General features: G+C 42.1%; 1 protein-coding gene across 3 annotated transcripts; it reads left to right on the top strand.

Annotated features, from left to right (window-relative positions):
* Nucleotides 1-1,795: 1,795 nt before the first annotated feature.
* On the top strand, nucleotides 1,796-27,878 carry LOC113015940 (TSC22 domain family protein 1). Of its 3 annotated transcripts, none has more exons than XM_026158322.1 (3): nucleotides 1,796-4,611; nucleotides 24,320-24,371; nucleotides 25,961-27,878. In XM_026158322.1, the coding sequence occupies exons 1-3, from the start codon at nucleotides 2,573-2,575 to the stop codon at nucleotides 26,207-26,209; spliced, it is 2,340 nt and encodes a 779-aa protein (XP_026014107.1). In that variant the 5' UTR covers nucleotides 1,796-2,572; the 3' UTR covers nucleotides 26,210-27,878. The 3 variants fall into 3 exon arrangements, with proteins under 3 accessions (XP_026014107.1, XP_026014109.1, XP_026014110.1); XM_026158324.1 differs by lacking the exon at nucleotides 1,796-4,611 and adding an exon at nucleotides 19,214-19,663; XM_026158325.1 differs by lacking the exon at nucleotides 1,796-4,611 and adding an exon at nucleotides 23,802-24,122.

Here is a 27,878-nt window from a genome sequence, read left to right as displayed (position 1 = left end):
GCTGCAGAACAGCATTAAACTGTTAACCCATTTTGTGTTTCCTGGAAAAGGACCTTTTTGCATAATTCTGAAGTTTACATTATTTTTCAGTTTTGGGTAACCTTATCTTTTTTTTTTAACGTCAAGCAGTTCACCACTTACCTTTGTACCATTTCAAGCTATTTATTGGACTTGAACTGCAAAAAATATAAATGGAAAAATTGGGGTGTTCTAAAACTGTTGACCGGTAGTGTAATTTTTTTACTTTTCCTAAATTAGAATTAGAATTATATGATATTTTATTGCAGCTTTATAAATAGCACTAAAAACGAAAGGTATTTATAAAGTGCAAAAAATAAATGTTGGTGGTTTTATACTGAAATCATTCCACCTTGAATATTTTTTTCTCCTAGGGTGTGCTCTAATACTTCTGTCATAACATGCTTTCATTGCTTCATGCTCTTTAAGTTTAGAAAGCTGCAGTGGCACTTACTTTAGAGCTATTTTATTAAACGTGTTTGTCAAAAAAATATAAGAAACATTAGCCTGTAGTAGTTAATAAGAAGACACTCTGGCTTCACAATCACATAATTTCTGCATGGGCGAAGATTTCGAATAAACCTTAAAAACAAATTAGCATATAAATGTTCATCTAACCACCTGTGGTTTGGATGGTGCTTTTGACCTTTTTTAACGTTAGCTCATTAGATGATTGTTATTTGTCATATTATGTTACAATATGATTTGAAGAGTTAAATCACAGCACCCTGTATTTATGAGCTTGATTGTTTTGTGTAGTTCAATTAGTTATTTGAAATTGCCTGTGTCAGTCCGATGTAAACACAGTGTAAATTCCTGAGGCTGTCCAGGAACGGTGTTCATGATCCAGTTGATCGTTTACAGAAAGCATGACTTGCATCTCACTGTTTACTTTCTGCGGCATCAATATTATGCAATCTTTGGAAACGGACTTCACAGTGGAACTTTCCCAGAGCACACCCTCCCCTCCAGGTGTACATGACGTGTTTGATTTCTGTAGTACTGACATCCTGGAAAAGATTTGACAGGCCCTGCTCAGATCTTTAATTTCTCTTTTTATCTCCTTTTAATTAAATGGCACCAATTCTACCTGCAGTCCTGATTCAATATGTTAAACATGAGAATCTATTGCTAGAAGGCAGGCACAGCAGGCAGGTACAATATCTGAAAAAGGGGATCCTCGTTGGTTGAATAGGTCCCAACAGGCAGAACAAGGCGATCCTATCTGATGAGGTGGTTAGTTTGTGTCAGCATTATAGTTATGGCCTGTTGTCAGCAATAAAAGGGTTGAAACCCTGCCCATAAAAAAGAATACATAAATTTCTTGCATATGTATAGATGTGATTGTTTGAAGTAATAACTCACAATAAGGAAATAAAAACAGGGGTAAGACCCATGCTTGAAACAGGCTTAAAGACATCAATCAGTGCTGTTTATTTTAACAGTTTAGTAGTTCTTTCAAAACAGTGGCTTCCTAGAAAAAAACAAACACAACACTTAGGCTGATGCTGCCTTTCATGTGCAATCAGGTCAATTTGTGAAACATATTCTATCTATGTCGCATATGATGTTTTTACTGTTTTTGAAATTCCTGAAGCCAAATCTGTTACACCCATGGTCCAGAAGTTGGGTCATCAAAAAATTAAATTCATTATTAAGCTCAAAACCCGTTCTATTACGCGACAGTGTTCTAGTGTTTGGGGAAATCCGTTCCAACAATCCAACATGAACGTTGCACTAGTGTGAAGAAATGGACCCGGATACGCATGCGCAGTGGTTATGTTTGCGTTCCTCCTCCCTCCTCTGAGACTGACAGCCCGTTAGCTGCTGCCGCTGCTCACCGGCAATGAGACAGCAAACACGGACGTGATACGACAACCTGAGATGGACTTAACGAGTACTTTTTACCACTACAAAGACGGATATTATTTAACACCGTCGTTCATTAAGAGCAGAAGGTGTCTCTGACTCATTTTTTGGTCTCTGAGGTGTAAAACGAGACTCGACGTCCGGGAGAAGGAATGGATGCGACGGCTGATTTCCTGCGACACGCACCGGCCAGCTAAGAGGCTTGCAGATTCGCGTTGAGGAGCGGTTGAGTGCAGCTGAATTTGCTCACGGTTTGCCTTATTTCTCCGTGCTTAAAGTGGCAGCAATATCCTCAAAAATACAGTCGTAATCGGGAGGGTGAAAGGATACACGAAGTTCCAGAGGAGCGTATCTAATCGACCCAGCGCAGCTTTAGCTAGCCAGCGGCTACCTGGATTTCGCATTCTGTTGATTTATTTTGTAATCGATTATAGTGTTGTTTTTATTGTCATGCAGCTTAGCTCCTGCAGAGTTAGGAAGAGGAACACCGCCTGCAAGCTTGGGTTTTAGCCTGACTGCAGCTGGGAGCGTTTGGCTTGTGTGTGTGTGTGTGTGTGTGTATATGTGTGTTTGTTTGTTTTTCAAGGCACGTTAATCACGTGACTTTTTCACTTATGGCTCGCTATTTGCGCTAGCTAGTAGGCAGCGCAGCTTTTTGGCCTCGAGAAACTCTTTCAGCATAAAAATGCACCACCAAGACTTCCCCGGAGACCTGTCCGGGACCGGGAGCCGGAAAACCGCTTACCACTACAGGAGAGGCAGCAGCGGGGCGCCCCCAGCCTCCTCCGCTGCCGGTGTCAGCGCAGTGGACGACAATCCAACCCAGGTTGGATCCTCCTCTCCTGGACTCCACCATCAGCCTCAGTCCCAAGTGGCTGGAGCTCAGGTGAAGAAGAAAAGCGGCTTCCAGATCACAAGTGTCACTTCTGCTCAGATAAACGTTAGCGGCAACAACAGCTTGGCAGATGATACTGAGAGCTACGACGACATGGATGAGTCCCACACTGAGGACCTGTCCTCCTCTGACATGCTAGATGTGTCCGTGTCAAAGGCCACGGATACGGGTGTGCCGGAGAGGAGCTCCTCTGATGAGACTTTGAACAGCCTCCATGGAGTCGACACGCCTGGACTGGTGTCACCCAATGAGCCTCTCCAGCCTCATTCTATCCCACAGGGGTCTCAGCATCACCCCTCTATGGTAAACGGGACTGTGCATCATCAGTACTACCCTCAGCAGCACAGCCAGGCCCACCATCATCACTCTGACAGCTTAGGAGGAGGTGAAGCATCACTGCCAACACTTCCCATTGCTCCTTTGGCAAGCTCCAGCCCATCTATAGCTTCCAAAGTTGGTCTTAACCAGCCTCAGAGGCCACCAGCAGTGTTTGATAACACTAAAACTGCAGGGGGGGCAAGCCAGCCTGCAGCCTCTGTTGTTGGTGGGGCAGCCACTGATCCACTTGTACAAGGCAGTGTGAACATTTCTACTGTGTCGGCTGTTGCTGCTGCTCCAGGTTTTGATAACACTAACATGGGTGGGCAGGTGGCTCCTGTTGGTGGAGGAACTGGTCCATCTGCTGCTACTGCTCCTCCTCCCAGCACTCAGACTCACCACACCCAAACTCAGACAGCCACCGGCTCTCGCTTCAGGGTGGTCAAACTAGACACAAATTCGGAGCCGTTCCGCAAAGGGAGATGGACTTGCACAGAGTATTACGAAAAGGAGGTTCCTCATCCTCCTATGGCGGAGGCAGCAAAAGGTGCAGAGGTGGTTGCAGACCCTGAAGCAGGTAATGCTGGGATCAGTCCAGGTGTAGCTGCCGTACAGCTCCCTCACACCGTGCAGCCCTATCAGCCACCAAGCCAGGACTTCACTAGTCCACAAGCCATGCAGAGTCCACTGCTGGGACTGGCACAAACCACACCTGTAACCTATGTTTCACCTCAGGAGGTTGTTGTAGGGAAGCCAGCGGTTCCTGTCAGTATCCCTCCTGCATCACCACAGGTGACACCACAGACTGGTGTAAGCCAGCCTCCACTAGTAAAACCCCAGCAGCCCTATTCTGTGGATCCTCTACAGCCTCAGCCACAGGGAGGGTATCCTGCACCTCAGCTCCAAACGGGGGTCAGACAACCAGACTTTATTCAGCCCACCGCACCTTTCCAGACACAAGTCCAACCTCCACTGCCGCATGCCACGGCTATAGTCTCTGTGACGCCACTGTCAGGGGTCACGGTGCAGCAGCCCGTAAGCATTACCCAGCAGCTGCCCCATCATGGTCAGGTTGCCCCATCTGCTACAGCAACCATTGCCGCAGGACAGCCCCAGACCCTCCCAGCTCCACCTCAACCCCAGATTCGTCCACAGCCACAAACCCAACCCCATTCTGCTGGCACCATCACCATAGCACCCACCCACGGGACCCCCTACATGCCTCTGACTGCGCTGCAAGCTGATCTTCAGCCCATCCTCACGCCAGGCACAACCTTCACCCATGTTCCTGCCATAACAGCGTCCCAGCTGGAGGACGCCCAGAAGCTTCTGCTCCAGCACCAAGGTCTGCTCGGGCTGCCCAGGCTGGGGGCTGCAGCAGGTGGAGACGGCGTCGCAGAAGCTGGCAGTGCTGCTAGAACTCTGGCCCACATGGGGATGTCCGCTGAGGCCAGTGCCTTCATGGTGGCTGCAGGCCTGAGAACTCATCATGGTGAAGGAGAGGAGGACAGGTGAGGATGAATGGCTTGTGCTACCTAAACTGTTTGATTCTAATGTAAACTGTGAAGGTCTTTAATTAAACAAAAAGCTATTCTTGGTACATTGTAGGCAAAGCTGAGGTACAAACAAAATAAGTCTTTCCCATTCCTGTAATTTCTTTTTCCCCCCCACATCAGTGGTACACACTCTGGTCTTGTTGTTTAAATCAGAACTAGAAGTTCAGTGTCACATGTGCTTGATCCTGTGTCCCTTGAGGTGGTCCCCCTGACAGCTATCAACACACCAGACATCAGAAAAAAAAAGCCGACTGGACACTGCTGCTGTAAAACATCAGTGGCTGCGGAGCTGCTGACTCACTGAGGTGCTTGTGACTCAGCAGATGCTGTAGCCTGTTCATCCCCCCCCCCCCCATTTCTATCCATCTACTGGACACTTGTCCAGTTTTTTAGTCTGAGTTTCCTTTCCCTTCACTCTCCCCTTAGATTTAATCTTTTGTTAGACACCAGCTCTGTTGATATGTGCCATGATATGGAGAACTGTGCAGCAGTTTATTTATATGCACACATACCAAATGCTCATTTTCTAGAGTTAGTAGTTTCTAAAAAAAAAAAAAAAGCAAGCTTTGTTTAAATTTAGTTGCTTCGGGGGGGACTTGACCCATTTGCGTAAAGTTGTGTTGCATAAATCTAAAAACTGTGGCGACAGAGAGAAACAGAATAGTGTCATGGAAGCATTCTCCTGTTACCATAGTGCTGCCCTGTGAGCTGGTTAAGCAGGAGATCCATGTTGTGAGTACCGTTAACCCCCCCTCCCCAGAGTGTAGAGGGCATTTGATGGACTGCCACCAGGCTCCACTGAAGACCACTAGGAGAAAAGGACAACATATTCTGTGGATGTTGTGGTGTTTTTGTAACCAACTGTTGGCAACAAATAGACTTTTTTTTTTTTGCTTCCAAATTGTTAGCAGCAAAAGAGAGAATATTTAAAGCTGAATTCAGTTATCACGTCATGATTTCAGTTGTCTTCTTGGCGTTCGAGTTTAAGAAACAGAGAAACAAATGATTGCTGGCTTAATGTTGACGTAATCTCAGTAACGCTGAGCCACAGACAGAGCAGGACAGTGTTCGCTTGTGGAGGCTTTTGTCAGCAGTTCGTGGCACCCCATCAAGGCCGTGTGCAAGTGCGTTTCTGTCTGTCAGTCAGCTTCTTTTCTTGCCATGAATCAGCTACTGTCCTGCAGCAGCAGACTGTCTTGCTGTGTGTGTGTATCATCTTTGTTTATAGTCATTGTCCTGTCATGCTGCGATCAGGCTGTGTGTTTCCGTTACTGTCACAGCTTTCGTTCCACCCCCTCTGTCACAGTCTCTTTTCTTCCTGTTTCCTTTCTTTGTGAAAGCATCTGAGGTGATCTCTCTTCTCTTAGACACCAGGGCTTTTGTCTTTCCAATCCTAAGATGCTCCTTTCTTCTCTACAGGTTGTGACCTTAATGATGACTAACATTTGTACACATCCAGTTGTAGGTGTAGCTTTTCATGAAAAATAGGGTGGAAATTGTTGTCTGTGGCTGTTGGCTTATTGGAAACATGTCAGTGGCTATCGCTGAGGAAAAATAATTTCCAAAGAGTTTCAGAGGTCTCTTTCCACTTCCACCTCTGAATCGACACTAACTCATTATCCTGGGTGATCGGTTTCCTGTTGAGCCCAATCAGCCCTGTTCACACCCAATATTGTTGCTTCTGTGTGTCAGAGTCCAGATTGAGTCTTTAAAAGCCGTCACGTTGCAGCTGTCAGGAGGTCGAAAACGCTTGATCTAGCACAGCTGCGGACACGGACACTGCCAAGTTCTGAAACAAAGATGCAAGGGTGTGTCTGCAAAGGATCCTGCTCTCGTTTTTTTTTTTTATATCTGCCCCTGTGATGTTAATTAGTAATATCACAGCAAGACCAGGGTCCTCCTCCCTAGGGCAGAATATCAGCTTGCTGTAATTGGACTTTGGGATATCAGAGTAGAAGGAAAACACTCATGACCTCACACAAACACACTTCTAGGTGACCGTGCACTTGCCGTCTGTGTCCTGCACACACGTTTCTCCATTTCTGTCAACAACACTGTGTAGAAGTGCGAATCTGCAGAGAAAGTGACTTTAGGAGTAGCCTCCTTTTCAACCTCTGCAGGTAGTTTCAACTCAGAGTGTACATGGTCTCCTGTGCAAATTTATTCCTTTTACTTCCTTTATGTATGATGCCGTATGTAAATATCTGTCATGTGCTCTTTTAGACTTTCAGCTGACTGAATGTCAAAGTTACCTGAGCTTTCAGTTTGCTTGCAGCACATTTTGCATGGATATTTACCCATATGACTTCATCCTCAGCTGTAAAAGCTAGAGGTGTGCTCTAGTGATTTATGGCCTGTAAACTTTTTACACAGCTTCTTTTTTCAGCTTTAGATTAGCAGCATTGTGTCTCATCTTGAAGCTTTCTTCTGTGTTTTACAACCCTTTTCAATGAAGTCCACATCCTTGGCAGCAGTTAAAACATTTGTTCATTGTTGGATTAATTCCACTATTATTATTGATCATTTTTAAGAGTCTTCATCTGATCTGATTCATGAGCATCAGAGTGTAGCTCTTCCTTCCTGTTTAAATGACTCCCTTTTAGATATTTTAGCAGAAAAGGGCCATATGAATTTGAGATGTTCGGCTTCTTAAAACCTCTTCAGGTCATAGAGATAATAAGCCACCTGTCAAGCTGTATTTGTAGTTATACTGGCTCGGCCTCATGATTCATGTTTGCTAATATTGGCACACCTGCTTTTAACTGACTTGTCATTCATAGCTAAGCTTTGACAAAGCAGAGGAAGTCCCCGATGGCTAAGATTAAACTTGACTGTAGCTGGCATCAAAGAGAAGTTGCTCTGGGTGCCCTTTTATTTCAGGGAAATCCAGCTGAGCACTCCCACAGTTACCAGGAGAAGGTCCAACAAGTCCAAAGCAAGTAATATGATGCTTTAAAAAAAAAAAAATTACCTGGGAAAAGCAAATGTTACCAAAAAACCTCATACTGTTCTGTTAATGGCAATGGTATTAAGCTTTAAAACAGTCATAGTGCAGCACACATTTTTGCACCATGACTACTACAAACAAGCTGAGACAACAAATTAAAGAGTAAAATAGAAACTCATGCCTGACAGCATCAGACTCTCAGGTGTCCAGGAATGTTTTATTCTATTTTTGCATCTGGGTGTTGGATTTAAAGCTTTCAGTAATACTAGTTCCTAAATGAAACCTTTTGAGGTCTTGTTTTTTCCACGTAGAGCCTTTAGGGTGTTCAGTAGCATTTATGGTTTCATGCCAGTTGTACCTGTTGGAGCAGTGTGCTCAAGGTGAGTGACTTTTCCATTTATTTCTTTTTTTTTTTTTGTGGTTAAGGCAAACCGACAGACACACCTGTGGCAAACTGTCTCAATGCCGGTGGTTCTCAAACTGTGGGGCAGGCAAACAACCAGGTGAAAAATGTGATGGGAATTCAGGGCTGTGTAATTGTGTTTTGATTTTGGAAAGTTTCTCAGGGGGAGATACAAAGTACACATTTAACCTTACTGCACACGGAGAGACATGGAGCAGACTTCTGATCAGATTTTGTAATTGATACCTTAGATTTGTCTACGAGAACGCTGAAGGGTAGTTTTTATTCAGTTATTGTCTTGTCTATCACATGGGGAAAAAAGTTAATGCCCATCACAGTTCTTCAAAATTACCCCACTACTGATTAAAATTTTTAAGGTGTGGGGCGGTCCTCATTTTCTGAGGAGGGCATGTCACCCAAAAAAAAGATCTGAAATGTGCTCAGTTCCTTTTACGTTCCCATCAGATGAAGGTTTTGCAGTAAGCCCCACCAGTACATAACTTTCCTCCATCACCTCATCAGACGCTTCTCCTCAACTTCAACAAGCATTCTGATCCAGCTTTTTATGAGATTGACCAGGTTTTTCTTAGAAAGGATGTTTGGCTTCCAGGTGCCTCTTCAGCTTTGTATAGCAATATGGTAGCATTTGCTAAAATTCATTGAAGCCACAAAATAGTAGCTTTCACTATAGTTTCTGCTGATAGTGTTATATCTCTTTATTTTAGGTGGTGAGTTATCTGCACTGGTAGTTAATTGTTAGCTTATGGATGGGTACCAAAGGATGGTAGTTTTGATTCGGCATTTGCATGCTTGCCTGTGTAAATTTATATCATTTGCACAACATGAATGCAGAAATACTTCCTTTATATACAATGCTGATATGTAAATGTCTGTCAAGTACTTATTTTAGGCTTTCAGCTGACTGAATGTCAAAGTTACCTGAGCTTTCAGTTTGCTTGCAGCAAATATTATGGGGATATTTCTTTATGAATTAATTCTCAATCAAGCGATTTACTGCCTATAAAACTTGCACATTCGCAGCTTTATATTAGCGACATTGTTTTGTAGTTTGATTGCAAGCATTTGGATTTCATTGAAAAAGGTATTTCATTGGTTATGGTAGAAGTTTTGCCAATACCAAAGTATTGACCGTTAGAAAGCAGCAGCTAATTTCATAGCATAATGCAGTTTAATTAAAGACAATGCGTGTGAAGAGGTGGTTTCGGTTAAGCAGGTTAACACCAGCAAGCTCCTCGCAGGTTGGCCTGCTTGAAGCTTTCCTGATCATTTCAGATAATACACCTTATGAAAATGAATTGCTCACAGCTGTTTTCAACAGGAGAGAGAGATGCCAGATGCTGGCAGCAGAGGTGCATAATATTGAAGGTTGAGATAGAAAGATGTAAAGTTTCATTGGTAACAAGGTCTGTCAAAGCTAGCATTAACTACTTTTATGTCATTATTTTATTTTATTTAAGTGTCATTGAGTAAATCAATAAAATCTGAATGATAGCCACCCCAGTAAAACTCATAAGGCAATAATACCCCCCCCCCCCCCCACACACACACACACACGTTTTATTGTTCTCCTTACCATCAGTCAGAACTGTTTGATGTGAACTAATATAATTATGTAATATTGGTTTCCACATGGGAACCACTTTTTTTCTTGATAAACCAAGCTTCAGTTTTTCCCACGTGGAATGTTTGCTTTGATCAAGACAAACCTATGAAATCATAGATGTTTTCTGGCAAAAGATGGCTTTGTTTTGCAAGTGGAATCAAATGTTTTCAATGGTATTTGGGGTCATTTCTTTGAGGGAACACAAAGACTTTCATGAGGTCAAACTCAATGAGTTCACAAGCACAAGTTGTTCCCTCTTTACCATAGGTGTCAAACTCTAATTACATTTGGCCCGTGAAGCCATATCAAATTATTATTAGAGCTGGCCTACTGGTGTTATACAGCTAATATATATATTGTTTAGTATTAAGCTTTCCTTGTTCCATATTCAGTTTTTCAGCAAAACTTGTTTGAGTCCATAAGAAGAGATTCATTCTTAAATCTGGAGGAAGATTATTATTTTTTTTTTTTTTCAATAAATATTAATGTTAGCCCGCGACTTTGTTCCAGTTTTGAATTTTGGCCCACTGTGTATTTGAGTTTGACACCCCTGCTCTATACAAATATGTCTGTGAAGTTTTGTGAAATCCTGCAGCAGAATTTGTCTTGAGTTGGCCAGCTTAAACCCTTTCCTGCAGGCGCCTCTCCAAGCACGCTCATCACAGGTGTATTATTTGAACTGTGAACTGCCGCAAGAGCTCAGCAGGTTTCCCTTTGAGTTGTCGTGGATGGTTTAGCTCTGCTTCAGGTTTACTGGGCGGCATCTCCTATCTGTCATGAGCGATAAGTCACACCTGAGGGCTGTTGTTTCTCCGGTAATTAGTTTTAACATCACGTTACGCTTCAGTAGAGACGTTGACTCAACTGTTGGTCTGCTCTGTTGTGCTGCTGCTGAACCACGAGGTGGCAGTGTGGGCTCATAAATGATCACAGCATTGAAACGTGGTTGTTTATGTAACCGTAATATGCTTGTAGAGTCACTGACCTAAAATATGCCTTACAGCTAAGCGGACACATCCCTCCTGCATGCAGTGTACAAACAAAATGAGCAGTTTAGGATCTTCTCTGTGCTTGCTGTCAGAAATCGGCATGTAATAACTGTTTGGACGGTTGCTGCATGCAGGGGTTGTTATGATTTATCCCAGGGAAGGGTTTGAAATGCACTGGAGGTTATTTCTGAGATGGATTTGCTCCTATAAGCATATTTGCATCAACTTGTCGCATAAATATGCATCCCCTTTGCCTCAGTGTAGAAACATTTTGTATATAGTTGCATTTGAAAGGCAGTAGATGAAGTTGTCATGGCACAGTGTAATTTTTCTGTGTGGTGACAAACCTAAATTCTGCACATTAATTTCAAGGTCATTGGGGATTTATATGCAGTGTAACCTGCACGCAAATGTCTGCTTTCTACATGCGCATTTGATTTTCTGTCATGTTTGAGACTGTGCTATCATCTCTGAAAGTGCATCTTTGTGCGTGCGTGTGTGTGTGTGTGTGTGTGTGTGTGTGCGTGTGCCTGCGTGTCCTGAGATCAGAGTGTCCGCTGGCTCTGACGGGTTCTGTTTTGGGCAGCATGTGTTGGGGTTTTAGGGCAAACGAGTGTCACGTTTCTCTGCCTTGTGCCTTCATGCAGAGCTGCTCCTAAAGAAAGTCCCACACCATTGAGATCATAATGTGGGTCCATGCATGTAGAAGCGTGTTTATGGCTTGAGCTGCTGGCATGGTTTATGGTGCATGTATGTGTGAAGTTGTCGCTGTTTACAGGAGAGGGAGTTTATTGGAATGAGTGAGCTGCTGCTGTTTTCCTCCAGGCTTTTGTACTGAACGGAAAAGATAAGCAGGGAGGTGCATTTATGATTTTAACTGGCTGTGTCACAATAACTGTGGTGTTATTTTTTTTTTTTTCTTTTTAATTCTCTGGCTTTTCTCACACTGACCTAAGAAGTAAGAAATGTGATGATATTGAACATGAATCCATGCATTTATGGTAGGTAACTGAGCATATAGTAATTTCATATCCTCAGCGTAGCTAGGAAGTGGGAGACTGCTTGTACTACTGAAAGTTTTGTTTTTGCAAATGTAAGGAGGATCTACTTAAAAGTTTCCACATGCTCAAACTACATTCTTTAAGTTTAATTAAAGCTGATCTCCAGGGAAAAAAATTCTCTACTAAACCGTCCAAAATAACTATTCTTCTGACAACCCAAAGCACATGGCACATTTCTGAATTCATCTTCTATAGCCTAATGCATCTTCTTGGAATTTTCTTTTAAAGATACCCGTTATGGGGGGAAAAAATCCTTATTTACTTAATCCCTTTCCCTTTATTCCATCCTTCTTCTGACTGGCTGCCCTTCACAAACAGAACGTTTGAACAGCAGGTGCGTGGGACTGGTGTGCATGAGATGACAAAGTCTCTGAGTAGTGAAAACCATCTGAAACAAAACATTTCAGAATGTGGAACTTTTAAAATCATGGCGTAGTATGCTCATAATGCCTGGCTTTCTAAATTATTTGAAAGGCTGATCCTTACAGCTTCACAAAGTAAACTCTGTAAGGAGTGTAACTAATCAGTACATTTTTACAAAGCCTCAAATATATCCCTCTAGATATACATGGGATTTCTGACTGTCCTTAGTTATTATTTTGCGAGTTGGTCATATTGGCTTTTAAAAATTTTTTTTTGAAAGCCACTTTATCATATAGCAAACAGTATATTAATGGGTGTATAAATCTAGTGTTTGTAAAGCTAATGTATAAAAATGTCTGAGACAAGAGGCCCAAGCAAGAAAACCTCTGTGGCACATGTTTGATTACAATTTATCTATAATTAATTATTGTTTTTATGTTTTATTTTTTTTAACTCATCAACACTAAATAAATGAGAATAACCACAGACATGATTCTAGATTATTGGATACTAGCACATGGCCATGCTGCCTTATTGTTTGGCCTGTTTGTGGTGTTGGTAAACTGACACACTAAATCACCTGGAGAGACTAAAGACATGGTGTTGGATTTGGTTTATATGCTAAAAGTGGATCATTTTAGCCTGTTGCCAGGTTGGTGTGTAACCTTTGTGGTTATACATGAGAGCTCATTGTCATTGCGAAATTGAAAAAATGGGATGCTTTGATAAGGTGTTGTAGCAGCATCGAGGCTAAAATCGGGCCTTTTTCAGCCTTTTGATAGCTGGTTGCCAGGTAATGTGATGGCATCATAATATTAGCATCCTTCAGAGAGCTAAGCTGTAGTTTTTGTTAGTTTGTTTTTGTATTTGAACAACCAAACAGGCAAATAGATTCTGTGTTATAGTGAAAAAGTAATAGTAACAAAGTATAGAAATTAGGCGTATTTTTTTTTATGCTTTAAGCTATAAGACCTGAGCTTATACACCTAGGTTTTTTTGTTTGATTGGGGGGTGATTTTAATCACAGTCTGATCACTTGATCTTGATTGGATCATTAACACAAAATAAACTTAGTTATTGTTATGCATTTCTAGTTCATTGATTGCAGACTAGCATGCTTTAAGGCAGCATTAGCAGCTCTACATGGGTGTTTTGGTGATAGTAATGTGGAATATGATATTGGCGATGTTTGCATTGTGGTTTCAGTTTCAGTGCTGAGGAGTTTCTGTCCCAAAATAAACTTCGTGGGGAACCCGTGTGCTGTAGTTTGATATGGCTGTGTTTCTTCAGGGGGACTCTGTGCAGTCATTACCCTACACCTGCTCTCCTGAGCTTCTCCTTTCCAGTTTCTCTGGTCTGTTTTTGAACACCTTTCATTCTCACATGACAAGAACATGAGAATTGTAGCACCCATCCAAGAAAAACATTTCCCCCTGAAAGTGAAGCGGTAAAATCGTAATTGTGTGTGAAGCCTCTGCGGTTCTCATTGTTCAAACACATTAAATTCACTACGTGATGCCTGCTGACCACGGAGAGCTGCAAGCAAAGTTTCTCAACTGCTGGTGAGAAGATCTTTACTGTTACTGTAGTGACAAGCAAGCTCGCTGTGTTTCCACCGAGTGCTCGAACTTAAAACAAAACACTTACCCATATGACCGAGGCTTGGCAACATAACTTCCTCTATATTGTAATTGTGTCCAAGGTTGTCTAATATTTGGATGTATAATCATTTAACCCATGGATTATAGTGAGTAAAGTGTGCAGGGGAAGCATCATTCTGGGTACTTGGAAAAGCTTGGAAAAGCTTTTTAGTACTACAGAAATATAGTCAGGCTCATAAATATTTAAACACTGGCATTTCAGGTATTTCTTGTATACTCAACCACCACAGTGCGCTTGAAATTCAAGGTGTTTAACAAAAAAGTATTGCAACACCTCCTAGAATTACAGGCGTTGTTATAGACCTCCTACCTTCACAAGCTTTAGGGGTAAACTGTTGATTGACAATCGATTATTTAATTGTTCAATTTGAGCTCCGTTTGTTGGGAACTACACATTATCACCTTATTTTGAGTGTAACTAAATTTACAGACATTCTGTCGACCACATGATTACAAAAGTGATGTCTAAATTCCCTCATCGAGTCTTGTCATTCAACGTAATTTGAGAAATTTTTAAAACATTAAAGTGACGTCTCCCATATTTTCCTTATTTCTATTTGTTTGATGCGGGTAAGATTTATTGCAGAATGTCTTTTTCTTCTTCTTCACTGTGTCCAGTGGTATAGAATCTGGATTGACATGTTTATAAGATCACTTCTAAGTTTGCGCGTAGTCCCACCTCCAGTATTATGAATGGATAGTCATAGAGGCCTATCAACAAGTCAATGATCCCCTGGCAACTGCTGGTCAATGGTCAAAAATCTTGCCATCTCCTAGTTTGCATTGAAGACACGGACTTGTCTGGAACTCCTTGCTAACTGCTTGCGAAGTCTTAATCATTAGTTATTAGTAATCTCTGGCTCTCTTCCAGTGTGTGTCTGTTGTCCCGTCTTCCTCCCTTCACCTCTAACCGATCACAGCAGATGGCCGCCTCTCCCTGAGCCTGGTCCTGCTGGAGGTTTTTTCCTGTTAAAAGGGAGTTTTTCCTTTCCACTGTTGCCAAGTGCTTGCTCATAGTCAGCCATTTGATTGTTGGTGTTTTCTGTATTATTGTCGAATTTTTACGCTATAAAGCACCTTGTATTGTGAGTTGGCGCTACATTAATGAAACTTTATGTAACTTTATGTTGAAGAGTGCGACACAAACTGGTAACAAACTTTTATCATTAAAATTAGTCATGCCATTTGAAGCATGTTAGTTACAACTTTAAGTTACAACTAGTAATCACAGGGAGGCTTTTGGTGTGGCACCCTCTTGGCAGCTGATTTTAATTAGCAAACATTTCCAACCAGTTAAAGAATACACCTTTTTCGCCCTAGTGACTGTCAGGGGTTTTCTGACTGGTAGGTAGGCTTGTGTGACCGAGGGCACCTATTGCCCACAAACACAAAAAAACGAGCTACCCACATAACCTCATTCAAGGAGGTAAAATATGTAGATTACAGTTATGTGTATCACATTCGGTCTTACAGTCTCCTCCCTTGGCTGTTTCTGATTGTCTCCTTTTTTGGCAATTATTTATTGTTGCACTTACTCCTCCCAGCTTTATGGCAGATCATTATCTGTCAGATGGCAGATAATGATATCTCTTTTTTTTATTTTTTTTCCCATGAGGAGAAGAGGGCACATCTGCACCATCACGAACTAGTCGCTCAGTCTACATCTCGCTGTCTTCCCTCCCTTTCCTGGACCATATGGCACTGAGGCTGGTTATGTAAGGCATTGCGTGCACGGCAGTGAGCTATTCTCTTTCGCTTCACTGAGCTTCAGCCCTGAAGGTCTGATGCCATGAGACTTATTGGAGTTTTGTCTGTGTTTGGGCATAGATCAAGGCAGATTATCCTCTGCTGCAGACGGGTAGAATGGTGGCTTTCATCGCTACCTCTGCCCAGTCAGGTGTTCCACCCTTCAAAATACTAAAATGACTCAGTTGTCATTCCAAATTCAGTTCAAACACACCTTTGTTTTTTCCACATTTGGAAAAATTATCTGAGATGTCATCTGTTGCTGAGTAAAGGACAGAGTTAAAGCCTCCCAAACTGGATTCTGCCAGTCTGCATACATGACCTCAGATGCACACACAAACATGATGCACATGCCCAGGGAGACACACACAAGCTCACGCCTACCAAATGCTCGAGAAGAAGTGATGCGGAAGGAGGTGGGTGATGTGCAGCTTGGAGGACGGGAGAGATAAAGAGAGGGATGTAAGGGGAAAAAATGGAAGCAGAGGAATCTTACTTGAGGGATAAGCTGAATACCAAAGTGTGTGAATAATTCAATTTGAGCTTTTCTGAATGCTGCTGCTCTCTCTGGTCATTTTTGAGAGACACCCCCCCCCCCCCCCCCCCCAAAAAAAAAAAAAACAGCAGCCGACAGCACTGTACATGACTCGTGCGTAATAAGCGAATGAATATTGCAGAAAACAGAGATTTGAGATAGAAAACTGTTCTTGAAGAACATTGAGAGAAAGAGCTGTGCAGCAAGTGTGATTTTTTTTTTTTTTTTTTTTTTTTTTATCGTGGTGGAAGCAAAACAGCACAAGTTAGAGGAAATTCATGACGATGTTTATGTGAAGCTAAATGTGAAGCTTGGTTTTGATCTTCTTTTGCTGCTGGTTCAGTCAATTTTGGTTGGAGAGAGACAAAACCTGCAGCAAAGAATATAGCACAAAAAAAGATGTAAACGCAGGGCGCGGAGCTGATGCATGAGAATCTGTGAGCTGTCGGCTTTCAGCACCGATTGTGTGTTCGTGTACGTGCCGTCGGGTGAGAAAGCCGATATCTCAACAATTCTGATGCGCCAGGTTCGCGCCCTGCGTTTACGTCTTTATGTGGAATCCGTTTATCTGCTCTCACTTACTGTTTTAGTTGCTTGGTGGTTGTTGAAATAGTTTTGAGGTTTAACCTCAGATTCCGGGGTTTCTGACAAAATACAATTACATTTAAAAGTCAATTCAGGATTTAATGAATTGATATCGCGTTATTCAAGCTACTCACCTCTCTCTATCCGCCTGCTCTTTCAAACGTATACACGGGAAGGACTACAAGAATATCTGGACCACAACCAATCAGAGAGGTCCTGGCCCTGACTATCTTAGATCGTGATATGGGCATAATGTGTCTGTTGTTGATAACGCAGAGACTTCCAGAGTTGCGGAGACCCTTTTTTTTTCTTTTTCTTTTTTTTTTTCGCATAGGAGACCAAATTGGTCACACTGTAAAGCCCTGGTGTTGGTCGCCCAGCTCTGCTTCCTCTCAAACCACATAATAAAAATGAGGTGGAAGTGCTAGTTACACTCAGCTGGATGCTTTTATGAGGCAGAACATAGATAAACGGAAGTAAAATACACTAAAGGGCATTTATGTTGCTGTTGGTGCAGTTGGTTTCTCACTTTTCTACAGCATAAAGCTACTAAAGCCTAAAGACATCCTCTGCTTCGCTTGTTTTGGCATTTATCTCCATTTCTCTCTTCCTATTTCTGTACACTCTTCAGACACAGAACAGTGCTGCTCCTCTAGATTTACAGAATATTTAACGCTCCACGATTTTTATTTTTAATGGTCCCTATCCTGCAGATTAAATTGATACTGCCTGACTGTGCAGTTCCCAGTGTTGAACAGAAAAGCCCTAACACTCAATTCTGAAGCTAGGAGCCACAAACTGGGTGCGATAACAATCAAACTGAAGCAAGGTGTAAAACAAAACATTTTAGTTAACTGAAATATGAATTTAAACTAGGGCTAAGAGAAATATATTAAGTAACTGAAGCAATACAGAGCATAGGCGTGAGATGGTAACATGAAAAATGTAACTATTTAAAACTAAATACTTTTTAAACTACATGTAAATTGAAATAATCAAACCCAGTGTGGGAACTAAATGAAAATAAAAATGGGAGAAAATGCATTCAAATTAATTTAACCCCCCCCAAAAGAAGCAAAACATTATATTTAGACTAATATATTTAACTAGGTGAACAACATAAACCCTGCATCATCTGCTACCACATTGTGGCAGCGCATCCACTCTTATGTAAGCTCCACAGGGTGTGGCAAACGATGTACCCCACCACTGTTTTGCCTTCTGCTCGGAGCTGTACAAAAAGGTGGACAACAGTGTTGGTCGAGTTCTGCTTGTATTGAATGAAGAGAAGGGTGAAGCTGTTGCAAAGGTGCGCTGCTAAAGCGTTAAATTGAGCACAGACTCCTGCTTGTTGTTTTGTGCAGCGTTTGGGACGTTACCTAACTAAGTCAGTCTCATAGCTTGATGCAGTTGCACAACAACGTATCACCGCCAAAACTAAGAGGATTTTAATTTGCTATTAAAGTCCCTGAAACATCAGGGTCACATCAGTGTTACTACATTAGTTCTTATAGGCTGTAGTCTTCAGGGTCCAATATCTACAGTAACATACAGGTCAGACTTTTGTACAGGCCACACACAGAAGCTTTAGAGGGACTTGGATGCATAATGAATGAAAGCAGCCCATATGCGATGTCATGACGTCAAGGTCTGCCACAATTGGCTGAGCCAAGTCTGTTGCGGCACCAGTGATTGGCTGAAAGTAAAACTGCCTGAACATCAGTGAAGGCTTAACTCAGACCTTTTGTTCCAAGCGAGCATGCGTGCGAGCACACAATGTACAGATATACAGCGTGAGCAGTAACGCTGGCCGTCTTGCATCGGTGCTTCAAGTCAAAAGTAATTGCACTGATTATTTCCGATACCAGCCAACTTCCAGCTGTTACTAGGATTAGTGGCACTGGCAGTTAAGGAAAGAAAAGATGATGTGACTTCCACCTAATGGGGTTAATAATTTCACTGTGTGCATCGAGTTGAATCCCACCAACAAACTCCCCAAGTGTGCCCTTTTTCCGCCATTTTGTGGCGCCCACGGCTCCTCGCCATCATCACTCTTCAGAGTTGCCCTTTTCCCTCTTTGTTCTCTACTTTTCTTCAAGTCAGCAACTCACAGAGCTGCTCTCTGTGCTGCTGATTGACCTGATTGACGATGTTGGCAACAACAATTGGGCTCAGTTTGTTGTTATTGTGGCCTTTGTTCAGACACTAGTGTAGACTTTGTATGTGCTTGTGTTTGTTTGTTTGAAGTATTTCCCCATCTCTTTTTTTTTTTTTTTTTTTTTTAAATTTTGCTAGTGTGGAGGTACACGTGAGGCGTGCTATAGCTGAGACCCACACTCAGGGCACGTGTGCGACCACTGATGAGAGGTGGCAGCATGGCTAAAAATGTGAACGTTCTCCGCGAAATGAGTTGAAGAGTCGGTGCGGTGTGCGGGGAAGTGCCTGGTGTATTCAGGGCTTACCTCTCTTATCATCAAAGACAGGCTGTTACAGAAAAGATGAAAGGGAGACGAGGTGTAGAGCAAAGGGAGTGATTTAAAGACAGCCAGGAGAGTTCTTATGGGGGGTGCGTGGTCAAAAGTGGCTCATCCTATTGGACGGATCACCCTGATTTCTGCTGACAGTTTACATAACAACAGAAGAGGAGGTGACGTGACTCCTTACGCAGTGACATCACTGCCCACCCTCCTATGCTTTTGCTCCACGTACCCAATCATCTCAGCCTCTACTTGTAATTCAGGCCTAGTTAGGAGGCAAATCAGGAGGACGTAACACACTAAGGTGCACTCCTGTTGTGTACGCGCACACACTCCTCTCCTAGTCTCTGCTGCTGGTCAGACGCCCCTATGTGAAGCTCCCACAGCTGAAGGGAGTGAGGGGGTCGGGCCCAAAGGACATAGGTCAGGAGGACAGAGGAGGGGGTGCGGTTGTAGTGTTGGTGGCAGTGGTGTTTGTTTTGGGGACACTTTGGTGGGGAAGTGGGTTTGCATCAATGAGAGACAAGGGGCTGGCCAGGGCAGGAGCAGCAGAGCAGGACAGGGACGGAATGGCCCTGAAGCTGCTCTTCTGGGAGCTGGAGAAGCATCTGAAGAGGTAACGATAGCTGTGGTTTTGTCACATTGTCAGAGGACTTGCAGCGGCTAGGTGGGGTTAAATCCAGGCGGATGGCAGCGGGGCTGTGCGGTGATGTGTCTGTGTGCTGTTGTTGATCTTGTGGTGCAGTTTCCAGTATAAACGTGCATCAGCGTGTGAATGTGTTTCCCACTTCTACCTGCAGCAACGGCCGCTTAAACTCCAGCTGCCAATTTGTTCAGTGACAATGCGGGCTTGCTTCTACATGTGCACGTTCCCCTCGACTGTGAGAGCACGAGGGCGTGACTGGCTGTAGCTGCTTTGTCTTTGTCATTTTTCCCTCCAGTCCAAACTGTCAGTGATAAGCACTGTGTTAAAGTCACTCTAATGAGCCACTCAACACGACCAGACCCCAATAAAATATTTGCATAACAATCTTTTTTAGTAGATAAATTGCCTTACTTTTTATAGTGGGCGTGCAGCCCCCTCACCTCCCCATTGTTTTCTTTTTATAAGCAGATATCACCGCAGCATGTGATGATGCTTCTTAGGATGTGAAGTGTGCTAAAGGGGGGAAAGCAGAAGTAACTGGAGATGTTATTTTTCCGACTTCTCTAAAATCACTAGATCCTATCAAAGTTCCTTCATCAGAGCCACCACAGTCAATGCCGGAGCCAGAGGAAGTGAAACACAAAGATATTAGCAGGCCACAGGCCTTGTCGTCCTCCTCCTCCCCAGAGAGGGGTCTGATCTCCAACCTTCAACACTCCCTTGTTTAAACACGGCTATTTTTTTAATGAATATCCCAGCCAGGGACTGATATAACCCAACTAAAGTGCTTAAAAGGTGCAGATTGTTCCAAGCTCTGATTACAGTCTCTTACATGCGTGCAGTCAGCCAATGAAATTCAAACCGAAAACCACAACACGAATGCCAGGACAGTAACGGCTTCTTTTTTTTTCATGCTTTGTTTCCAGTAAATTTACTTCCTTTATTTTATGTCCACTCCTCCATACCGTAAAAATCACACGGTTAAATAATCTGATTGACCATTTAAGGAAAATATTGATCCTATTGGAGAGGTTTGTGCTTTTGTAGTGATCTGAAATATAATTATCACAGTATGGTGGTTTTTCTTTTCTTTTGTTTTGTTTTGTTAATTTATTACTGCATAACATTTTAGTTTTCCAAGGTGGAATATTAAAAAAGAAACTAAATATTTACATTTGAAATTGAGAAATTTCTATTTTGCTTTTTCTTTTTTTTCTTTTTCTTTTTTAAAGGAAAAAAAATCCATGATCATATATAGATGATGATGATGATGTATGGAGGGTTAATTTGAGAGTCATTGCCATTTTTTCCCACTAATCTTGTTCCACCAGTGCTGAAAGCAAATAATGGTTAATTAATTTATAATTTAAAAAAGTAAATCTGGGGGCTGGACAAAAATAAATAACTCCTTAATTAATGAGAGATAAGATGTCAGCTCTGCAGTTTTCCTATGCCTCATTTAATGTTTTGTTTTACTCGTAATAGTAGTAGTATTACACAGTTGTAATTGATATGTTTCAGGTAGAGTTGCTTTATTAATTTAAACTGGAATAATATATATTTAATGTGATTCCACATTGTATTTCCCAATAATTACATAAAAAATGTTTTTTAAAAAAAGTCAAACCATCCAGTTGTTTAAATGAAATTAGAACGAAATTAATCAGGAAACTATGGAAGTTTGTTTCCACCACTGGAAAAAAAAAACCCTAAACAAATTTAAAACAAAACAAAACAAAGAAATAAGTCAAAATTTTAAGAATTCTTCTATGAAGAAAAATAAATGAGAAAATCTGTGGCAGCAACAAACAGCAAAGTGCCGAATTTGGGTTAACACCCATTCGTTTCTGTTTAATGATTAACAGTTAATGAAATTCAGTGCTGAGCTTTCCTCCAGCTGAATCGTTGTTCTGGCAAAAGAAGAGCAGGAGGGAGTTTATAAATAATCTGCAACAACGCCTCCTCGCTAACAAAGAAGAGAGGGTGGTCCAGTGTGACTGTACAGCAGAGTGCATCCACATATCAAACAGGCCTGGAGAGGAGAAAAAGCTGCTGCACTGTTTGGTATGAAACATGAAAACCACTCGGCAGACTTTCAGGCTTTGTGTTTATATTTATCTTTGACATCTGGCCAGTGCCAAGGTTGGCTTTTACCTGCTTTTAGGGTCAACTCCTGGTCAGTTTGATAACATTTGCTCAAAGCCCATGGTAGTGCCAGTAATGCATTCAGATGTATGAGTGGCTTTAATACACGACTTACACCCAATAGGGGGCGACATTGTTTTACATAACAGCTTCTGAAGGTTTGCCATACCTGCATTACATTTTTATCCTGTGTATGATGTGAGAAAGCAAAAAAAGGCTTGTTGTGTCTGAACAGCTGCCCTGTTGTGTGACCCTCTTTTAGCGGTGGCAAACATAAGGCTCCGGTGCAAGAATCTGCCCACTAGTGACTCCAATCTGTCCCACTGGTCAGTTTTGGAAAATGTGAAGAAGGGGCATAAATCTTAGATCTTTAACTGTATTTTTACAACTTTTGCAGCTTTTACTACTGATAAAGACCTTCCCCATGGTCAGTCATACTACACGAAAGCAAATAAAGTACATAAATAACAACTAAGTAAATAAACAAGTAGATGATGAAAAGTTTTTGCTTTTTCTCTACACTTTTTTTTTCACTAAAATTTTCATCTATTGTAAAAATACATGGGTTTTTTCAGTTTTTTATTATTTTATGTATTTTATGATCACAGGACAGTCTGCACAATAAGCTAACAGAAACTTTACTGTCATTTTAAAATATTTATTTCCTTCAGTTTAAGCCAAGAGTCATGCTGACACACTTCTGCCATTAAATATAACAGTGTTTCTTTATCATGTAGAAAAACTAAGTTGAACTGGTCAAGTTACATTTACTAAAATGATTTTGTGAACTTGGAAAACTAACGAAAATAAAACAAAATATGGAGGAAATACTCGTTTTAGTATTTGTTAGTCTGGTTAAAAAAATGTTACAACTTGCCTGATGATTGACAAACATGATTAATAACAATTTGGACGTCTGCTTTACTGAGTCAACTGCTTTCAAGAAGTTTGTTTTTATTGTAATATTTGTGCTGATTTTCCTCAAACTTACGTGGGACATATTTCTTCCATACAATAAGAAGTCATAATCAGTCAAAGTGAAATAAAAAATAAAAGCTAATTAGAAAACACAACTGTAATAACTCTTGAGGTGTGACAGGCAAAACAGGGATGTTCTTGTTTTATTTAGTGAGCCACCTACAGCCCAGTTTGATATCAATGGGAGCCGGACCAGTAACAAAAAAAAAAAGAAAAAAGAACTATCAGTGTACAAACATTCAATTACACATTTAATCTCCAAGATATCTCAATGTAAGATAAAGTAGTGCAGTTTAAACATCACGCCCCAGTTTTTTAATATGATAAAAAAAATTCTGCTTGAGTAAATAGGAGACATGAGTCAGCGTGACTCTGGGCTTATATTGTAAGATATGGGTAAAATTACAGAAAAGGTTCTGATGGACTATTTTTTTTTTTTTTTAATTATAAAACACAAGGTTTTTGTTTTAAAAGGACAGAAAAATGTCCCATCTACATTTCTACTGTAGATAGTGGGGGTGGGGAACGCAGTAATTTTCTGTCATTATGTTTTTTAATATATTAAGTAATTACTCTTTCGTAGCATAAATAGCCATGGGGGAGGTCTTTATCAGCAAGAAGCTGTAAAAAAACAACAAAACAAAAAACATTAAAAGTCCAAATATGCCTGTCCTACTTCACGTTATCCAAAACCATCCGTTAGTCCGTATTGGAGTCTTTGTCGGGCCGATTCTGGGTCCCCGGGCCTCATGTTTGACACCCCCTGAGATAGCTTTAAAAAAAAAAAAAATATATATATATATATATATATATATATATATATATATATATATATATATATATATATATATATATATATATATATATGTCGCATATATTGTTATAAGCAGCTTCCTCTCCGCCAATCAGGCGCCAGCCAGCCGCATGTGTTATGCAAATGAGCTATCTCGTCCTCCAATCAGCGGGCTGCTGGAGCTGTTTTCCCGCATGCATCAGGGAGAGAGGGAGCGGAGCTGCAGCCCGCCGCTTTCAGTCTTTGTGTGCTCTCTCCCGGCCGGTCGCCCGGAGAGCTGTGGCAGCACCCGGCTCTCAATAATGCGCTGTTTTTTCTACTTTTATACCGCCGGAGTCCAACTTTGTACACACGATGCGTCGCCTGCGGGGCTTTTAATGGACGGGATAGCATGAGCTCCCAGTGCTACCCGGTGGCGATGGACCTTGGCGTTTGTCAACTGAGGAATTTCTCGATTTCGTTTCTGTCCTCTGCGCTTGGGAAGGAGAGTGCATCAGTCAGGGTTGACAATAGGTAAATGTCAGCACTCTGTCTTTGAGGCTGTAAGCAGAAAATTAGAAGGGGGGGAAGGTGCCTTTGCAGACTTCTTAAAATCCCTCTCAGCGCTGTCTTTAAGGGGAGAAGGAGAAAAACAACAGCCGCAGTGGTCACAGCTAATGTTGCATCATCATCATCATCATCAAACAGGTTTTCCTCTCTCTGTCTTGCAGCTCCTCGGGTGCAAGTGTGGTGGCCATCGACAACAAGATCGAGCAAGCAATGGTAGGTGACACTTTGTACCCCTTTAAAAAATGTATTTATTTTTAAACCATCTGCAGTATGCTTTCTGCACGTACTTGCAGCCCTGTGGTGTTATGTAACCCGAGCACCTACAGCGGTAAACTGTGCCCCTCCTGCCTTTTTATTTTCGCGTTTTCTTGCACTGCATGCAGTGTAGTGAGCACAGAGCGCTGGAAACTGGAAAGAGCTTTCTAGAAATTAAGATGCAGATGCGTCGGAAGGGGTTTTTGTTTTGTTTTTTGCGCACTAGGGCACCTGCGGGTTTGCGGGGAAGCTTTCTGCTCTGTCGCGATTTGTCCCGATGACCCTCGAGCTCTCTGGTAGCTCAGTTTGAGTCGGGCTAAGGATTCACACGCCGCCCCCACCCCCCCAAATACATCTACATACGCCCCTTCTCTCTCTAGTTTCCAAGTGTTGCTAGGCAAGCAGGAGCCTCCCCTCCGCGCGGTATAAATAACTCGGCCGCTGATTGGCTCCTCCCACTCCGGTGCGGGAACATTTTGTTCCCTAGTTGCTACATATCAGGGCAGGGGGGAGGAGGAAGGAGGGTCCACCAAGGATGCTCAGATTATTAAACCCAAATCCCCCTTCAGCTCTGTTCTGCCTTCATCATCACCGTCATCGTCGTCATGGGAATAATCTGTGAAGCTGTTTCTGCAGGAGTTCATGTCGCCCTTGTTTTCCTCGTGCTGCTGAGACAGCTGGCATGCCCCTGCAAGACTCATGCTAATTTAGCCTTTGCTGTGTTACCCATTTCCCCCAGCAGCCTGTCAATGTCTGCTTGTTTTTATTCTGCAGAAATTACTCAAATTACATTTGTGCATTGTGCATTGCAAGTGCATTGTGCAAGCTTGCCGACTAACCCTTTTGCTTATAAAAAGTCTTAAATATTGAACAAAACATGCATAAATATTTACCTCACAGTGATGTAAAGTAGAGGAAAATGGCGTTTAGTCATATTGGAAATGCCAAATCGTGGCAGGTGCACGGAGGAAAAACTTTGTAGTCTACTCATGGGTTTCTTCTTTTAGTATGTTTTATAAAATGTCAACAAAAATGCGAAACCTGACTGTAGGGGAAATCTAAATGTAACCATTTAAAGCCTGAAAAAATAATTGCCAGAAAATTTGTTTATTGAACCTTATGACAGTTTATTTTCATTAATTAAATATTCATTTAAATGTATGGATTTTAATTTGTCATATTTGCAAAAAATATATTGCTTCAAACTGTATTGTGCAAATTATTCAGTTTTTTTGGAGCCGTGCACCTCTGACACATCCATATCACACTGATGTAGACGTGTCAAACTGTGTAACACGTGATTTTGAAAGGGGTTAAGGAGCCTCAAATAGTACAGTTTGAGTTTTAATTTAGCTTAAAAACTACGATAATTGTTGCTAGCTTAGCTTTCTGTTGAACAACCAGCCAGTAAACATTCAATAATTTCACTTCTGACTGGAAATATAAAGTTGAAAGAAGCACATTTGTAATTGTTGTCGTCATTGTGTAAGGAGCCCAGTGCCGCTGTATTATTTACTCATTCTTTATCCCCCACCCTCTTCCTCCAGGATCTGGTGAAGAGCCACCTGATGTACGCCGTGCGCGAGGAGGTGGAGGTGTTGAAGGAGCAGATCAAAGAGCTAATCGAGCGCAACACTCAGCTGGAGCAGGAGAACAATCTGCTCAAGACCCTGGCCAGCCCCGAGCAGATGGCTCAGTTCCAGGCTCAAGTCCAGACTGGTGGCTCCCCGACTGGCACCGCCCAACCTCCGGTCCCGGCTGGCCCCTCCACGCAGAGCTCCGGCACATCTGCGTAACCCAGACATTGGAGAGCCCTCTGACGATGAGAGACCGGGGGGATGGAAGAAAGAAGATGAGAAGGAGGAGGAGAAAGGAGTCTCGTCATACTGTGAACAGACTCTAGCATTAAGACTCTGCCAGTGTTTCGAGGAGCACACACTCGGGCTCAGCCGGAGGATGAACCACTCTCTTTTGTTGCACATTTTATTTAACTGACTTTGGAGTCACACCGATGTGTAATGTGTAAGTGTGTGTGCGTCTGCGTGCGCGTCTTTGCCTCGTTTCTGACTTTTAACCACCCGCTTCAGACAATCCTCATTGTCATGCTGGTTGTTGTTGTAATCATCATCATGGTGACAACAACAATGTGGGGAAAGGGACAGAGCTAACAGGAACCGACCCTGCCGCCATCTTTAGGGCCGCTAAAAAAAAAAAAAAAAAAGAGGGCGGGAGGAGTTAACCAAGGGCCCGGCCAATCAAAGAAGCAGGCTCTTGTCAGTGCCGTTGAATACGTTGCGGTGTGACCCCCTCCCCACTGAAAACATGTGCCATCGTCCCCTACCCCGCCTTGCCGCACCCTGACTGTCCATCAGCGCACAGTGTTTTTTTTGTTTGTTTTTTTTAATTCAACATCTTCCTGTTTTCCTGTTGCACTTTTTTTTTCCAAGCGGACTTTTAACGGATGACCGAAGATTCATACAACCCACCCTCAATCCGGGAAAGTCCCAGATCTCTGAGGATCACCAGTCTTGACATTCTTCAAGGGGAGGATGGTCATAAAATCTATGAATTAAATATCAGCTGCTTCTCATTGTTCACTTTGAGAACTGAGTTTGAGGTCCACGTTGCCCACCCTTGACACCCCCTCCTTGTTCTTTCTCAGACAACGCATTAAAGATTTATGCAGGGGATCAATGTTTTTTGGCGTTTTTTTTAAGGAGGGCTGGGAGAAGCTTGTTTTGTCTGTCCTATTAATTTTGTTTTGGCTCTTGTTAATGTAATAATGTCCAAGTGATCTGTAAAAATAAATGGCAGGAAGGCAGTTCGATAGGACATGACTGTTTCTAGCTAGTGATCTTTGTATAGGTGAAAATTTTCCAGTTCAACTCTGCCAAGTGCCTGGTTTCCAACCATAGATACATATATAGAAGCCTTTTTGTTGTTGTTGTTGTTGTTGTTCTACTATTTTGTATATATATCTATGGTATGGCCAGGTTTTTCTCTGATCTACCTGTGATGTCATTACTCAGGGTGGCAACAGAAGAGGACCTTTTACCTCCACACTAAGATGCTGTCTCTCCTGTGGTGACACACGGCCTTGTACTGTATCTGCCGTTGCTTCAAACTCACTCGCTCAAATGTTCTGGACTCTTTAACCATTTGGAGACGTGTGTAGTTTTAGTTTTTTTTGTTTTGTTTTGTTTAAATAAATCTTAGCATTTTTTTTTTATTATTATTATTATTTTTTTTTTTGTACAGCCAAGTGTTTGAGTTGCTCAGTGCAACTGGAGCGCTGAACACAATAATGAGACATCTGGCTTAAAAAAAAGAAAGAAAAGGAAAATGCCCAGCAGCAGAAGTATGTTGATGTTTTGTGCATGTTCCTCAGCCCATCACAAATGTGACGTTACAATTGCACTAGACAGTTGCACCTCAAATAAAAAAAGAAAAACATGACAAAACTGG

The sequence above is a fragment of the Astatotilapia calliptera genome, chromosome 23 (genome assembly GCF_900246225.1).
Source record: "Astatotilapia calliptera chromosome 23, fAstCal1.2, whole genome shotgun sequence".
NCBI classification, from domain to species: Eukaryota; Metazoa; Chordata; class Actinopteri; order Cichliformes; family Cichlidae; genus Astatotilapia; species Astatotilapia calliptera.
The sequence above is the reverse complement of the archived record's forward strand: the minus strand, read 5'-3'. Positions and strand labels throughout refer to the sequence as shown.

What these genes read in the sequence shown, in the direction of transcription:
- LOC113015940 (XM_026158322.1), top strand. Translation starts at nt 2,573, where the DNA reads ATGCACCACCAAGACTTCCCCGGAGACCTGTCCGGGACCGGGAGCCGG. An exon ending in GGTGAAGGAGAGGAGGACAG is followed by an intron (nt 4,612 to 24,319) that starts GTGAGGATGAAT and finishes TCTGTCTTGCAG; the next exon opens with CTCCTCGGGTGCAAGTGTGG. An exon ending in ACAAGATCGAGCAAGCAATG is followed by an intron (nt 24,372 to 25,960) that starts GTAGGTGACACT and finishes CTCTTCCTCCAG; the next exon opens with GATCTGGTGAAGAGCCACCT.